This window comes from Centroberyx gerrardi, chromosome 9 (genome assembly GCF_048128805.1).
Source record: "Centroberyx gerrardi isolate f3 chromosome 9, fCenGer3.hap1.cur.20231027, whole genome shotgun sequence".
Taxonomy (NCBI): domain Eukaryota; kingdom Metazoa; phylum Chordata; class Actinopteri; order Beryciformes; family Berycidae; genus Centroberyx; species Centroberyx gerrardi.
In genome coordinates, this window is record NC_136005.1 from 13,727,902 (window position 1) to 13,745,013 (window position 17,112).

Here is a 17,112-nt window from a genome sequence, read left to right on the forward strand (position 1 = left end):
CTTGTCAGCATAGACCATACTGGGGGATGAGGGGATGAAAGTGTTCTTAACCCCACTGTTCTTGGTGCACAATTTTATCTAACATTTAAGATCAGATTTGTTCAGGCTGACATTTTCTGTGGCTGGCTAGACTCCGCTTCAAGGGAGAACTGGAAATTTGCTGCTCTGCCCAAGGGGGACTGAATTGCACTATAGAAATTGACCGGTGGATTGTTGACAAAACAGAATGGCAGGGGAATCGATGTTCATACAAGAACACAAACAAAATTAAGTCACCAATTTGCTTCACCACTAAAGCAAAAGTTCATCCTGAAACAAGCAGACTAGAAAAAAAAGTCACATTTTAACACATGCATGCATATTCAAACACCTTGATTTCTTTTGTAGCCGTTGGAGGCATGATCAAATTCAGAAGTGCGAGAAAGAGCTGCAGTCTCAATCGATCAGCTTAAAAATCAGATAGACTTCTCAAAGGCACACAGAAAGGTGTTACAAAACAGCATCAGAAATGCACATCTCCAGTTCATTTTAACAAAGAGAATTTGAGCAACTTACATCTGAAGGCGTCTTTCAGGCTCTTCTAAATGAGATGTAGCCTCTACCGAATCACAGACTGTTTCAGATAGTTTAGTAGTTTTACAGATGGTACAGATGACTGGAGATTCGCTCTCACTCTCATCCTGACATTACATTTCTAATAGACATCGTAATCTCAGATTTCTCTTACTAACAGGTGTGATTGCTGAAGGATTAACCTGTGTGGCCGTAGGGTTTCATCATTTTAATCACTGCAAAAACTATTCATTGTTACCTCTTCATTTATTACTGGCTGACTTTGCTCTAGGTTAGCTGTTACAAGTTCCAGATTTGCATATTAATGAGTGTATACAACCTTCAAACCACAAAGTAAAGCAGAGGATTGTCCTGTGTCTTGTGAAACTGTAGTAAATAATGTGTTTTCATGTAAACCTCAGCTATATGAAAATAATAAGCATTTTCCTCTTTCCCGTGCCTGTAAAAACACAGGGTGATACATAGCAACATGAACTCATGATTCCTGAGCTGGCTGACTCATCTCCTTATCTCTGCTCTCCTCTCTCCTGTCCTCCTTTAGTTGAGTCGATCTTGTTTGTCTTTAATCAGGGAGAGAGTCTCTTGGCCACCAATGTATCAAATCAGCACTATAATCCACTGCTTTGATTAACCAAATCCCACTGGAGCCAGGAGCCTATACACATAGACTAGCTCCCACTGAGTTTGGTTTAGTCATGAAGGAGAGACAGGAAACGCTAGGAGAAAGGGTCCATCAAAGAGAGCCCTTATTCTACTTTTTTAATCTACAAATGGGCTTTTTCTTTCAAGGTGTGAAGCTAACCCAGATAAACTTGTGTTACCTCTCTGGTGAGAGATTCCTGAGCAGCTTCAAACTTTGTTATTAACAAAATTGTTTTCTAATTTGAGAGTGAGAATGAGGGAATTAAAACACCCAACCACAGACTGGAGCTTGGAGTTTAATCAATATCTTATTACATTTGAGAAGAGTGGAGAAAAGGTTCATTTTGATTTGTAGCGATTTAAGATTTTTTTCCCCCTTGTCTTTTTTTTTTGTTTTTAGACACGGCGCTGTGTATCATTCTGCTTCAGATCTTCTTTGACAAAGCATATTATGCTGATAAGTATTCACCAGCTATCTAGTCTAGTATTTTCAAAAAAATACATGCTAAAATTGTGAATATTGGGCTGGGCAGAACCTAGATTTCTGTATGTGCACACTGTGTGTCTCCTCAAAATGTGTGACATACATACATAGTCAATCTGATCGCCAGCAGCAAACCACATGGGATATATTCAGATAACAGGATACTTACAGCATAAGTATATGGATCAAGTAAAGTGTCTGTTTACTGATGGCTGATGGCTGATGGCTTTCAGCTGAGCTCCTGCAACTGAATAAGATTAACCTTAATAGTCACAATACCGATTCTGGTGTGAATACCTGCACTATTCTTAATGTCACTCACCTCCATCTGTGCTATATGGTGTCAGTTGTCCAAATATCAATCTTGGGCAATCTCTCTGTCTGCAAGACCCAAGGCACACAGCACAGGAAAGTACAGTATCAATGTCACTGCCCTAGCATAGATTAACTGTCTGTTTGAAATACATTTTCTGGTTAGCCAGTAAAACAAATAAGCCATTTTTACATTGCACCAGTCCTACTTCTATGTGCATTCCTTGAAAGTGGGCTCCTAACCCTAGGCTAATTATTATTTCACATTGGTATATTTATGGTGGGGTTACCATAATCTACTTACCATTTTTCTACTTAACATTTTGTAATAAGGGTACACAACTAAATATCAATTACTGCATTAACCAATGCATGAATCAACATGAATTAAATGCATGAATTAATGTATGAACTGAACTATCAGGAATTCCTGAGGCTCTACATTAACAAATCAGTGAGTCATACCTTGGTCACCATTAGTTAGTGTGGTGACTTAATGTCTTTATACATAATTATTTGGCCAAAAATGATGGTGTAAACTTGCAGATTCAATTAATTTATGAGTTAACTGGGGGGATCAAATGGGCTATAAAGCCAGTTTACAAGACAGAAGTATATCAACCAAAATTAATATGAATTGACACAGGAATAGAGAACCTGATTCCTCTCTTCTATTCTCTTCATGCACTATGCAGGTAGGTGCCTTCACAGATCTACTGTCGCTGCGCAACCCAAGCTCTCTGCAGTCAATATGTGTGTATAGCTGTAAGTGTGGTGTACAGCTTAATTACATCTTTCAGTGTGGGGTACACAACTGCAGACATTTACTGGGCTCATCCAAAAACATATGCCTGAAGAATCATAAATTAATGCACGAGCACTTGTGCCCCCTCAAGTAAAGTCATGTAATTCATAGATTGAAATTCCTGATCATATATTAATTCATGCATTAATTTGTATTTATTTGTGTACCCTTACCCTATGAAGAAGCTAAGCAAAGAAGATGCCTTCTGGAAAGCAAAATACACAGTAGTGCTGTATTTCAAACCCTTTTTCTTGTTTTTTTTTGTGTGTGTTAAAAAATTTAAATCACTTTAACTTCATAAAATAACATCAATGTGATGTTATTTTATATGCTGTGTACACAGACAGGCCTAGTTTGCCTTGCGCGTTACACTTGACAGATTGAAAAATCAGCAAGGGTGAACCAAATACTGTGCAACTATTGCACCACCAAACAAGTAAACCCAAATTATCTCAACAGCAAGCTGCTAGAATATCATGAGCAATGTAACATGTTTGGAGTGCTTTTTTTCCACAGGCATTTTGTGCTTTATAGGATACACAGTCGTTATCTTGCCCGCATTTGTGTGGAAAGAAGGAAAATTACCTCTGACAGATGATTTTTTGCCGAGGTAGGACTGACAGTTGCTGTAAGAGCTCACACCTGTCTGTAAGTGTGAAGCATTTTAAATCAGGTTTGAAGGCACATACAGCTTTAAGATGTCAGAGAGTCAGTGAGATTACTTCTGATCACCATGGCAGAACTGTAGGCAAGATAACTACTGTAAAATGTTGCAAGGCCACACACCTGGTGGTAAGTAGGAGGCACTCTAAATTAGCTTTGGCTCTGGCTACCTTATAAGGGATGTTTGGCAAGTCAGACTTAATTTGTAAGTCGTACACATACCCTCTTAGACTTATAGAAGTAAGCTCACAACACACAATATTTACAGCTGTTCCCCTGTTGAGACAAGTGAGAGCATAGGTTTTGACTGGTTGGTGAAAGCTGTGTCCAAGGAAAGCTGATTAGCATCTACCTACATGTTAATGTTCAAAGCATCTGCAGCTTGCACCAATTTCTTTGTACTGACCTAAAGTTTCCAGCACTTCAAGTTATTTTTGGATCAATGAAATGCAAATCCATGCAGGATTTTCTAATTTATAGTCTTTTTAAACGTACTTTTTCTTGCTGGTTCTTTTCAGCAATACTATGTATATCGTATGTGTATATTTATTGTCATGTCAGAGCCACAAATTGCTGTAGGTTTATTAAGTCAGTATTGAGTTGATCTTTTGAATATGTTCATAGTTGAGTATAAACTACAGATAGAGGAGAAGTTTAGTTTTCCAGTGGACAAAGTAAACATTAAAATGAAGGGAGTTACACCTCACTTCAATCAACTCAGATACAGCATGACAAGCAAGTCAACACACACCCACACACAAACTGTGCAAACAAAATGAAGGTTTCATTGACCGGGCACTGGGTCACACCAGAGCGGGTCACTCCACACCAGACTCACACTGAACCTAAACAAGCTCCATAGTAACGTCACACAGTCTCTCAGTCTTTATATATGCTAACAGTACTCAACTCAGTACGATACCAGCAGAACTATATGGTGAGGAACTCAAACATGAGACTTAAAGGTACTTCATATCAATGGAAACTGATTTTTGTTGTATTACCCATGTCAAATTATTAAACAGAATTAGACATTTTAGAGAATTGTAATAATAATAATGATAATAATAAACTTAGGCCTATATAGCACTTTTCAAAACACTGTTACAAAGTGTCTTTCAAACAAAAGCATTAAAAACAAGACAAAGCACATATGAGGGCAAGAGTCATAAAAAGTTTCATTAAATAAAAGCAAGTCTACAAAATGTGCAGTGATTTAAAAGAAGATACAGATTTCGTCAGCCTGAGCTAATGGTGCATGACTTCTAAACTTCCCAAACTCCCCATTCATATACAGTATTTTCAAAATACAGAGATTTAAGTGCTTCCCAGAAAAATATTAACCGAAAAAGTCAAGAAAGCCAACAACAAATGAGAAGACAACAAAATAAAGAAAAGCAAAACACAGTGCAGTGGACAAACAAAACGGCATAATGACAGAATCATAGAATCATACAAAATGCCTCAACATACAAGTGCTTTTTCTGGAATTTTTTAAATGACACCACAGTTGTTGATTCCAAAGTTGTTCCAGAGTGCAGGGGCCATTACCGCAAAGGATCAGTCACCTTTAGTAACAAGCCTGGACCATGGGAAAAACCAAAAGATCCCTGTTAGACGATCTCAGGCAGCGATCAGGCTCACAGGGAGACAGCAGACCAGAAATATAACTAGGGACACAAACTTGGCCTTAAAAGCAGGAGTGGAAAAAGTACCAAAATATCCTACTCAAGTAGCATTACTTTTTACCAAAGAGAATGTTAGATGTGATCTTTTCTATGCCTTTCCAAAAGGCTAAGAAGACAGAGTTCAAACTAGATTCTTTTAACTGGGGAAAAAATAAATTTACAAAATAAAGTAAAGCCAGATTACTCTTCTCTTCTCTTCTCTTCTCTTCTCTTCTCTTCTCAGATGGCTGACCGTTCACTCCCAATTCCACAGTTTACGTTTCTGATGCCTTAGTTATGAAAAAACTACAAAATGTGTACTCTGTAATAGATGTGGTTTAAAATAGTGGAAGTAGTGGAATACTTCAGTCAAAACATACTTACCAATTTCCAAAAATGCTCAAAAAGTACAATTACACAAAAAAGCTACTCAATTACAGTAACAAGAGTAATTGTAATTAGGCAGCCAGTGTAAAGAGGCTAAAATGAGGCTGATATTCCCTCTGCACGGCCCGAGGGAAGGCGAGAATCAAAGGAGTTTACCTGTGCTTCAGATTTGTGGCGATAGTCTGGGAAAGCATGCATTTAAATTGCCCCCGCATCACTTTGAACTGATGCAGAGGTGTTTGGTTATAGATGAGTGTCTGACAGCAGAATTGTGTCTGCAGACTTCCGTCTATACCAAATATTAGCCAAATGGATGACAATGTGAAATTGTTCCGCACTTCCACCCTGGAATACTAATCGCTCTCAAGGTTTGTCTGAGGATGTTGCCAGAGGCCAACTGCGTGACGTGGTAACCATGCACCCATGTGTGAGACTGCTATGCAACCAAAAATATCTCTGTCAACATTCAGTTTGCATTTATCACTGGGCCCATTTGAACAAGATGGTGAGTCATTCACTCATTCATTCCAGGAGACATTCAGCGCCCCAGCCACACAGTTATAAACGTTTCATTCATTCATTCAGTCATTCATTCAGTCATGCATTCATTCATTCTTTCATTCATTCATTCATTCATTCAGTCATGCATTCATTCAATCATTTCTTCATTCATTCATTCAGTCATGCATTCATTCATTCAGTCATTCAGTCATGCATTCAGTCATTCATTCATTCATTCATTCAGTCATGCATTCATTCATTCATTTCTTCATTCATTCAGTCATGCATTCATTCATTCATTCATTCATTCATTCAGTCATGCATTCATTCATTCATTCATTCAGTCAGTCAGTCACTCGGATGTTTTATCAATCAACAGGTCAAGCAGACAAGGATGACCTCACAGCCTGTAGTATCACCAGTAACACAACAAAAAAAGTTACACAAGCCAGGGGCAAAGAGAAACCAAAGGTATATGCTGAAGTGCTAAATAGTCTACTTTCCAACAGCCCTAATAATTGCTGATGGCTTTATCCACATTTTGATCTCAGAGTTAATGTGAGGTGTCCTTCACGGCTGCAAAATAACTGTGAGTAGATGAAAAGTAATTTGTTATTCAACTTCTGAAATGCCAGGTGCCTAGTAAGTAGGCTGAGCAGTGTTATACTTCAACAGATATTAACACTCAGAACATTAAACCGGGCATACTTCCAGTGTTTTGCATATGGCTGGTTTAGGTATTTTTAAGATGACAAGACCTGAGTCATAACGGATTAACACAGTACAGGATTTATTTTTTCATCCAGTCAAGTCTTTTCAATTTGGTCAAAAACTTCCTGGGAGGGATTACTTTCACCCAGGGGGGACTGAGACTCCAGGAGACTCCTGGTCCATTTCAGGAGGATTGGCAACCCAACCAGGGTGATGCACCTCTAATGCGTGTTACTTGTTTATTCTACAGTCTGAGCGGACCACTGTGTTTAGTTTAGAACTGTCTCTATTGTTATCTTGAACAGTACCACGACTTTGCCATTGGAAAATATGACACAGACTACAACAGGTGCCACGGCCCACATTTCCTCCCTGCAGCCAGCTGGCAGCCAGCCGGGACCGAAGAAACAGTGAATTTTGATTACCATGCTGTTATTTTGCAACCTTTACAGCATGTAGATGGAGGAACTAGGATATTATTTCTGTAAGTGGATATACCAAAAATTGAGAAACCACAGGTTGAGTAAGAGTTGACATAAGATAGTCATTTTAACATTAATGTAAGGAGTATAATAGTAATTATAGTATAGTAATAGTAAATAGTAAGATGCCAAATATGTTTTTTCTATTCTCCTTGATTTCGGCCATTCTGAAGCAGAGAGCATTTTGTAATCAATCTCCTTTTCACCCAAAACTTCCCTTCAATATTTTGTCCCCACTTTGCATGTCATTAATTCGCCCATGAACATGTTTTGCCATGATCTTTAGTTTATTTGGTTCTAGTGCTTTGCGATTACAGTTTCTATTCACTCCTGAATATATAGGCTAAAACAACTTAATGTGGAAATGATCTAATTTGGACTACATCCCTTACTGAGGCTTTGGGCTTAGCCTATTTTTATCAGCATAATTTCATGGGATTTTACTTAAAATAGGGTTCAGTGTCCTCCAGTTGACACTAGTCAGTGGGAAAATTAATTCCCAAGAATTCTTATTAAAAGCCAAAGACCAAATAGCTACAGTTGGGCAATTTTGGAGATTTTTGTGTTGTTGGCATATATCATAAGCTGTATCAACTTTATTTTTTGGGTGAAGTATCCCTTTAAGTAGGCCTAGAAGTTTTCACATTCCTGGTGCATTTAAAATTGCAAAGCAGTGCCACTCATGACCCCGTTTCATTTCCCCTTTAAAAGTTGCAACAGCCAGGGGATTTGTCAAAACCACATCACCTCCCGAAATGAATATGCCAGATGACTTTATCCTGTTGAAATGTCATAAAATCCTTTCTTGTCTGCAGTCAGAATGCCATCCTGGAATACGTTTAATGTCCTATTTGGTTTTTTTAATATAGCCAATAAAATGCTCCCTAGCGACAGTATTAGAGGGTTACTGAAAGTCCCATTGTGCAGTGCGTCCTTGATCCGTCTCCTCCAATAGCCCATTCGACTCCTTCTCCGTCTCCTTTTGGCCAACAACAGAGTAGGCTACGATAGTTATATATATTCATGACGGCGTGTGGAGTGAGAACATCTAGGTGTAACTCAAGGTCGTTTACTTGTTCCTTTAGACCTCGGGTAAGTCATTACAACTGTTAGGGAAGGAAATACAGAAACAAACGCATTAAGTGGTAAAGCTGTGTGTTGAAATGAGCTGAAATGAGCTGCTCCGAATGGCAACGGGTGAAAGTGACGGGAGACTGTGCTCATGAACGGCCGGTGTATTCAGCACAAACATCCTCCCCGAACCTTTGCATATTTTACGCATACCATTGTCTCCAGGTCTCCAAAGCCCCCTTTACTGAAACCGACACAGCACAAACATGATTATCTCGGAGCTGTCGGTCGTGTCAAAATACATTCAGCTTCACCCGTGATGGACATGCTGAGAGACTTTGATGTGGCTGCCTGGTGTGGATTCGGTCTCGTCCAATCATCTGGCTGGTGAGGAGAAGAGCGTCGACTGCGAGACTGAGCTTTGCGCGCTCACGTGGAACATATAAAAGAATGTGGCGCGCTTCAGAGATGTGAGAAGTAAGAGATGGAGAGGGGGAGAGAAAGAGAGAGAGAGAGGGATAATCGTGGCGGAGGATAGGCATCTATAGCGCTGTGGGGGACAACATGATATAGAAAAGCAGAAATTTTTGCCAAGATTAGAGAAAGACCAGGAATGTTTCAAATGCCATCAACGCAAGCTTTTTCTCTCTCAGAGCTGCTCTCTTATTTCTTTACACATGCATCTCTAACTTTGCTGCGTGAGGTGATGTGTGAGTGAGAGAGCCCAGCCATGCAGCTGAATGAGAGTGGAGTTCAAACCCTGGCTCCAGAGCTATGTGAGCAGCAGATACTGCAAGAGGACAACGCTGGAAACTGTAGCGGAGGTTCCACCGGCAACCTGTCACTGCACTGCTGGCTGCAACTCCTCACCAAGGAATCGATCCTGGAATTGCAGGGAGACGGCTCCAGCATAGTGGTGCGGGTGATGATTGCATGTGTCTACTCCATAGTCTGTGCACTAGGACTGGTAGGCAACTCACTGGCTCTGTACCTGCTACACTCACGCCACAGGCAGAAGCAATCGTCCATCAACTGCTTTGTGATGGGATTGGCTGTCACCGACTTGCAGTTTGTTCTGACTCTGCCGTTCTGGGCGGTGGACACAGCGATGGACTTCCGCTGGCCGTTTGGCCGTGTGATGTGTAAGATCATAAGCTCCGTCACCACCATGAACATGTACGCCAGCGTCTTCTTCCTCACGGCTATGAGCGTGGCACGCTACTACTCCATCTCCTCTGCGCTGAAGATGCACAGCCGGCGGGTAGCAGCCACCAGGGCCAAGTGGACCAGCCTGGGCATCTGGGCCGTGTCTCTGTTGGCCACATTGCCCCACGCCATCTACTCCACTAGCGCCCAGGTGTCAGACGAAGAGCTGTGCCTGGTGCGCTTCCCAGACTCGGGCAGCTGGGATCCTCAGCTTCTTCTGGGGCTGTACCAGCTGCAAAAGGTTCTGCTGGGCTTCCTTATTCCTCTGGTAATTATCACTGTCTGCTACCTGTTGTTGCTGCGCTTCGTCCTCAGCCGACGCATCACCGGGGCCGCCTGTCCGGAGACCGAGCAAGGCCGGCACAAGCGCTGTTCCAAAGTCACCAAGTCCGTCATCATTGTGGTTCTGTCATTCTTTCTGTGCTGGCTTCCCAATCAGGCGCTGACGCTGTGGGGAGTGCTCATTAAATTTGACCTTGTGCATTTCAGCAATGCATTCTACAATGCGCAGGCCTATGTCTTCCCCCTGACCGTATGTTTGGCACACACCAATAGCTGCCTCAACCCCGTGCTCTACTGTTTGATCCGCCAGGAGTTTCGGGCAGGTCTCAAGGAGCTCCTGCTCCACGCCACGCCGTCCTTCAGGAGCTTGACTCACCTGCTGCCTCGCAAGGCCAAAGTGGCTGAGGCCCCGCCTGTCACGGTGTTGGTCCAAATGGATGTTTGACTGGACGACTGGCTAACGGAGGGAGGAACGGAAGGAGTGGATGACTGACTGACAGACTCACTGAGTGAATTAGTGAGATAGAATTGCATATAGTACTATTGACGTGCAGTTGTTTATCATGCAGGTGTAATTCATCTCTCCCCCGTCAACAGAGAAAAATACGTCATCTTTTTGCTTGACAGAAGGATCATAATCATGAATGACTTCCCAGTGGGATGTGCCCCAGTTTCGCTGTGTGCTCCCAGATTTACTCTGCAGCAAATGTTTTTCCTTGTTAGAGAATGACTTTCTCTCTCTCTCTCTCTCTCTCTCTCTCTCTCTCTCTCTCTCTCTCTCTCTTTCTCTTTCTCTTTCTTTCTCTCTCTCTCTCTCTTTCTCTCTCTCTCTCTCTCTCCATGTCTCGCTCTCTCTGCCTTTGACAGGCGATACTTGTACTGCTCTCTGATTATTTGTCATGAATATGTAACAATGTCAGTCATGAATGAGACCTACATAGGTCCAGCACTCCTCTCTCAGAGACTTGTCTGGAATTAGTTCAGTTAATTCATACAGTAAACCTCAATTAACATTTGCCACATAATCTCCATCATGAGTGGGATGAATCATCCTTTTTATATTGTCACTCACCAAAGGCTGAAAACTACCAACCACAACATTATCGACATGAGTACTTTAGGGATAGCACTTTCTAGTCTTTATTTATGAGATTGTGAATTGATGAGAGACTGACTAGGATTCAATAAAATAAACGTAAAGGTAAATATAGAAAATACAGAAACATGAATAGAATATCAATAATGGGGAGGTATCCCAGTGTGCTGGCTATAGTTGCTGTGTTTGTTTGTGTTTGTTCATTTGGTGCAATGCTGCCCCAATCTTGTGTGCATTGTTTCATATAAGCAAACTGGAAAAAATGAAACATAAACAGCCACAGCTGCTGTGGTTAAAAAATGTAGGCCAGCTGTGCATAGCAGTATTTGCTGTGCTATACATCTAAATGACAAGGTCGAAAAACGTTAAGAGCGAAGGAATTGGAAAGCTCCCTGGTGCATAGAATACCTACCTGTTGAAAATACATATTGACTTGAGAAAATGTCAAGGCAAAGCGCTGTACAGTGTGTGTGTAACTTCTCTTGCTAGGAACAAAGAATAGCATAATAGTTGTTTGGTGCATTGTCATGGGGAACAGGTGGGCATGAAGACCCTGCCTGAAATGGTGAAATAATAAAGAACACAAAAAACTAAATTGATATTATAAGAACGTAAATCAAGTTTCAAATCCATTATCTGTTAAAGGAGAAACAATAGGAAGTAATGTATCAAAGGGTTCACTATAGTTAATAAATATATACATAAGTTATTGAATGTTCCTTTCCTTGGGAAAACATGAGGTTGGAGGGTTGAGATGATTGGAGATGAGATTTATAATTCTCTGCAATGATTCTCTCACTGCCATCATGAGCATACACACACAAATAGAATATTTATTTATATATTCATGCGCACACACACACACACATATTCATACAAGGGTGCAGTTGTCCCATAGCTGTACATGTTTCAGGCTGAGCTACAAAATGAATGTTTTATAACTCACATTATATTTGCAGATTAATGTATCTTTGAAGCATATTAAATAAGCATATCATATAAGGCAGGCCATTCATAAAAAATAAATACTCCTCAATGGACAGTACACTGAAGCCAACAACAGCCATTCATTCTCCATCAAATCCCACAGTCAAATTGCAGAAGCACTACAGTAATACCAATGTGATGATATGATTTTCTGTGATTGTGTTGTCTCTGTATTTTATCATGACTGTAACCATAAGCACTATCTTTTATAATATACATGATATCTGTATGATGTTTCAGTGGAAAATTATATTGATGGACACAGTGCAAGTGAAACGATGTAAAGATAAAATAAATAAATAAAAGCCCTGAACTTGAACTATTTGGAATAATTGGGCCAGGCCAAGTTAGAATTCAGAGCACTAACATGGGGAGATGTATGAGGCAGCCGAGCCGCCGGAAGTCTGAAAGATAAAGTGGCACTAATGTTGTTGTTAAACAGCCATATACTGACAGCAAGGCACATGAGGACAGAGACAGAGCCTAAGACCTGCTACCTGCAATTTCATTTTCTCATTCTGTGTTTGTGCAGCACCTCTTCAATCACTAACATCAGCACTGCACTACACAAAGATAATCTATGAACAAAGGTGCTGACAGAAGCACTATTGTTAACAGTAATGGATGTCAGATAGAGGCAATAGCTTTTCTAAATCCTCTTTGATCAAGTGGGAATTTCATTCGCTTATGTTGTTACTATGGATTAATAATAACTTTGACGTAATTCCTATATGTGAATAGTTGAAAAAATACATACATACAGCACAGTTAAACCAAAGAATACTCAACATAAAACTTGAACAATTGAATATAAAAACTCAATAAAACATTATATGCCTGTCTATGGAACTGTGTTCTACAAAGAAATTTAAAGGGTGATACTGAATTTGCTATAAAATTTCTTTCCAACATTTTTGCCTGTGCTAAATATTACTCTGAGTATAGAATTCCTGTGGTTAGTGACTGGCTAAATATTCCTTAGTTCTGCAATACCTACAGTCAATGCCATGCTTTATTATTGACGTCAATCAGAATAGATTCGGACTAGATTCATACAATTCTTGTCCCCAAAATCCCCTAAAAGCAGAGTAATGTAGTATCTCATGTCATGACACTAATGGCTCTGAATCTCAGGACCTTCATTAATGGAAAGCAGCAAATATGGATGCTAAAATAAGATTGGTTAGTGGGCATTTCAGTCATTTTAATTTACCCTTTGCACACAGCTTGTCCTTGATGGTGTTACACCCTGCTGGTGCAGTGGGCTAGGTGTGTAAAGGGGCAGCCTCCTGGCTTGATTTTGTTCAGTTGATCGTGACGCGGTGCCGACCCACTGTCTGACCTGGCGAGAGCAGATGTTAACATCTGGATGCTTTGCACCGCTGGGTGGTTCTTATGAAAAAATACTGGCATCAAATCAAGATCATATCCATTGTTTTCACTTTCACTGTGTAGGATCACTTCTGTAATTACCCATGCCTGGCACGACTGAGATTTGCAGATTCAGTGGGTGTGTTCACTAACTCCTGCTGGGTAATCCAGGGAAATCGGTTCAGCATTAGCCGTATTCCAAAAACAACTGGTAGGCTTCCTGGCCAAGAGCCAAATGGCCCGCAATGAGAACCCAGCATGCAAAGCTCATAAAACGATAATGAACAAGTGCCATGTAGAGAGAAGCTTTTTAGCTTTTATGTGTTACGCTAGATAAGTGTTATCTTCAGGCTGCAGGACAAGAGAAAAACAGGATGCAACATTTGTTTTTGCCTTTTTTTTATTACACATGACCTATAATTTGCCATTTTCTGTTTTTTGCATGGGTTGTCACAAGCACAAAATCGATTTGTTTCATACAGTTCTCTCTGTCCTCACTGGCCCAGTTTGGTCACATCCTCAGGATGTAACTTCATACCCTCCATATATCTTTCTGCAATGTCTCGGAAAAATAGTCTACATGAGTATGGTTGGACTGAGTAAGAGAATAGATTTAGATTGAACAACAATAAGTCAGGGGCAACCAAACAAATGCCAATAACTTTTCATTTCAAACAAGTAAATGTAATGTTGTAGTCAACCTGGAAGACAGCTAGGGAGGAGATGCAGCAATAATATGACGGGTTCTAAAACCTCTAACAATAAAAGGGGAAAGATACCTGGAGGCCAGTACATGGAGAATTGGCTGACTCCCAGAAAACTCATGAAGGACTTTGAGCTCTTACTTTATTACAGTATTGTCGTGTTCCATTATCGGTTCTATTACATTTTGCCCTGGCTGTAATTCAAAGAACTGAGTGATTCTCTTTTGCTCTCTCTCTCTCTCTCTCAGAATGTACTTACATCTGAGTTCACAAGATACCTAGCAAGGGTCATGTAGAGTGCCAAGACCTCTCTCTCTCTCTCTCTCTCTCTCTCTCTCTTTGTCTCTATCTCTCTCTTTCTCTTATGAGAGTATTCAATTAGGACCAAATCCCACTCATTGACGGGTGCGTTGTCCTGAGGGAGCTCATTTTGTTTTAACTAGGATCTAATAGATTTATCAACATGCACCCTAAGAGCTTCCCTGCCCCGACTCTCATTCACGGCACGCTGTTTGATCGATACTCATCCAAGTTTCCCCTGGGACGGGAAGCGGCAGTAGAAGGTTGCGCGACACCCCTGGCGCTGACCTTTCTCTAAGGCCTAATGATAGTCTGACGACACCTTACTGCTCTGGAATATTTAATTATCCCTCATTAGCCTGACGCGTGGCACAGACTCGGCAGAGGTAGACTTGACAGATAGACTTTTTCAACTCTATATGGGATTACTTAGAACTAGGTGAGGCACAGAGCATGTTAATGCCACTTAGTTTCGATCAAAAGCTCCTGAGGTGAAAGATACCACACACAGCTTAGTAGATTATTTATACATGCGGGGTGTTAAACATTTGCCTATGAAAGATCTAAGAGATGTGGCTATCACATATGCAGGAGAAGGAAAGGAGGACAGGGGGGTTATACAATGCTTGAAAACAAATGAGGCCAGTGACAGCACACGCACCCTCAATCATGCCAGTGTCAGTGTGTATGCACAAACACACATCTCGCATACACTGGTGTAATACACCTCGGTTTGCCTCTGGTTATACCTTTTTTTGTTTCTTTCATCCTTTTCAAGTTCTCTCTCTCTTTGTGTCCTCCTACTATAGTCATATCTATCCATTCAAAATCAGAGGCCCACATTTTAATCTCCTACTTATTAGCATTTCTGTCAATAACAGCACACTCCTCTCCTGGGTCAGAACTGCTAAGTCATTCACAGCAGCACCTTTCTCTCTGTGGGAGTTGTTTCCATTTCCCAGAATTATTTGCACTTTTTCGAGAGAGGCTGACTATTTTCAATCAACTAATCTAAATGGGGCACCATTTTTTCTGGTCATATCTATTGGCAGAGTCACGCCCATATCTTCAAAAGTCCATGATGGAATTCAATTTACTTTCCCAAAGCAACAGAGTGCTTATCTCTCTGACCAAGAGGCGTAGTGAGGGCTACCTTGAGCACTAAGTATTAGAAGCAGTCTCTCTCCAGATCCAGACTCTCCAACTTCCTGCTTTGTTAATGACGCCACAAGCGAACTCATTGCATCTTACATTCCACGATTCACCCAGCACCAGTACTTCTGCCTGATAGTTTCTCACCCCCCTGTCTGTTTGCTTCCTGGCTTGGATCTAAGGGAGAAATTACATCAAAACTGTTTTTCAGCACGCAAACTTAGCCTACTTATTTCGCTGCCGCCCAGACAGAAACTTGAAAATGAAGCTTGTTCGATGTCTGAGATCAACAAAGATGAGAGCCAACAATAATAAGAGTGAGAGAGGGGAAGCACAAATACATCGCCAGTCATCTGGCTTCAAGCACTACTTCACAACACTTTACTTCACAACATATTTCGTACACTATTTAGCATCGCAACCAAAAGAGCAGACGGATAATAATATGTCCATCAAACCCGCTGATGCTTCTCGAGGAAGTCTTCGTAATGCATCTGAGTTACTCAAGTGTCTCAATAGCTTTGAACCCAGCATGGTGCCCATAAACTGCGGGCTGCATAGAGAGATAATATTCAAGATCCCAGATTTGCTATATTGTCCCCTGGGGAAATAAACCAGTGTCAAGAAACTCCTTTGTGTAGAGGTAGGTCATGGCGTTCTTTTAAATCCCTTCTAAAAACACACTTCTATACACAGGCTTTTACGCGAATCGCTCCTTATACTTGTATCTCCATTTTATCTTTCATTTTGTAATTGTGTCGTTTCATGACTTGGTTTTTACTTATTTAGTTATTTATTACTGTCTCTTTTGGGGACAACTTGTATTGTCTGGGCTTTCATGTGGTTCGGCGCACACTGTAAAGTTCCATTTGTTTTTAGTTGTATCTGTTTGTTTTCTAGCTCTATCTGTTTATCTCTTGTATTGCCTTTTATTCCTATTTTTTATTTATTCTTATTTATTTATTCTTTTTTTATTCAACTTTATTTTATGTATTTTATTAATTATTACCTCCGCCAAGGAGGTAATGTTTTCACCTCCGTCTGTGTCCGTCCGTCCGTCCGTCCATCCGTCTGTTAGCAGAATATCTCAAAAAGTTGGGCACGGATTTGCACAAAACTTGGTATGAAGGTTGGTTATGGGCCAAGGAAGAACTGGTTAACTTTTCATGTCAGTTGGCCAAAAGGGGGCGTGGTGGTGGGCATGGCAAATCACCAAAAGGTGATACCAAAAGGTGATATCAAAAGGTTTCAGGGTGTACATGGCGGAGGTCTGTGCTCTACTGAGCACATTTTTAAAATAGCGACACACATGTTATAGGACAATGGCTGGGGTAGGGGGAGATAGGGAGTAAGCTTTAGGCTCAGTAGTATACTTTTTATTATTAAGACAATAGATGCGAAGTGGAGATGGGTCTAAGATTTTAAAATGATGCTGGTCTGACTGCCACTGCTTGAATCACAACACCATCACAATATCATCCAGCATCAGACTCATGTATTCCCAGTGATCTGCTTTCACTTTACAAAAAGTATTTTTCTGTTAATTGCATCAGCTCCTCAGTTTTGCTGACCTTTCCTTGCTGCCCCAGCTCAGACAGTGATCTTGTCCAGCCTTGGGGGACAATAGATCAGCTAAAATACCAGCCAGTGTTTCATGCCTTATCTATTCTCTCTTGCCATGTAATGAAGCTGGGATCAGGCTGGTCAAGGCAAAGA

At 40.8% G+C, this 17,112-nt stretch overlaps 2 protein-coding genes across 2 annotated transcripts in view; both read left to right on the forward strand.

Moving 5' to 3' along the window:
- LOC139929162 (uncharacterized) overlaps positions 1-17,112 on the forward strand; it is a 383,413-nt gene that overhangs the window by 55,593 nt on the left and 310,708 nt on the right. The window lies entirely within an intron of this gene.
- Positions 9,029-10,231, forward strand: rxfp3.2b (relaxin family peptide receptor 3.2b). Its single transcript, XM_071908374.2, has one exon. The coding sequence runs from the start codon at positions 9,029-9,031 to the stop codon at positions 10,229-10,231; it is 1,203 nt and encodes a 400-aa protein (XP_071764475.1).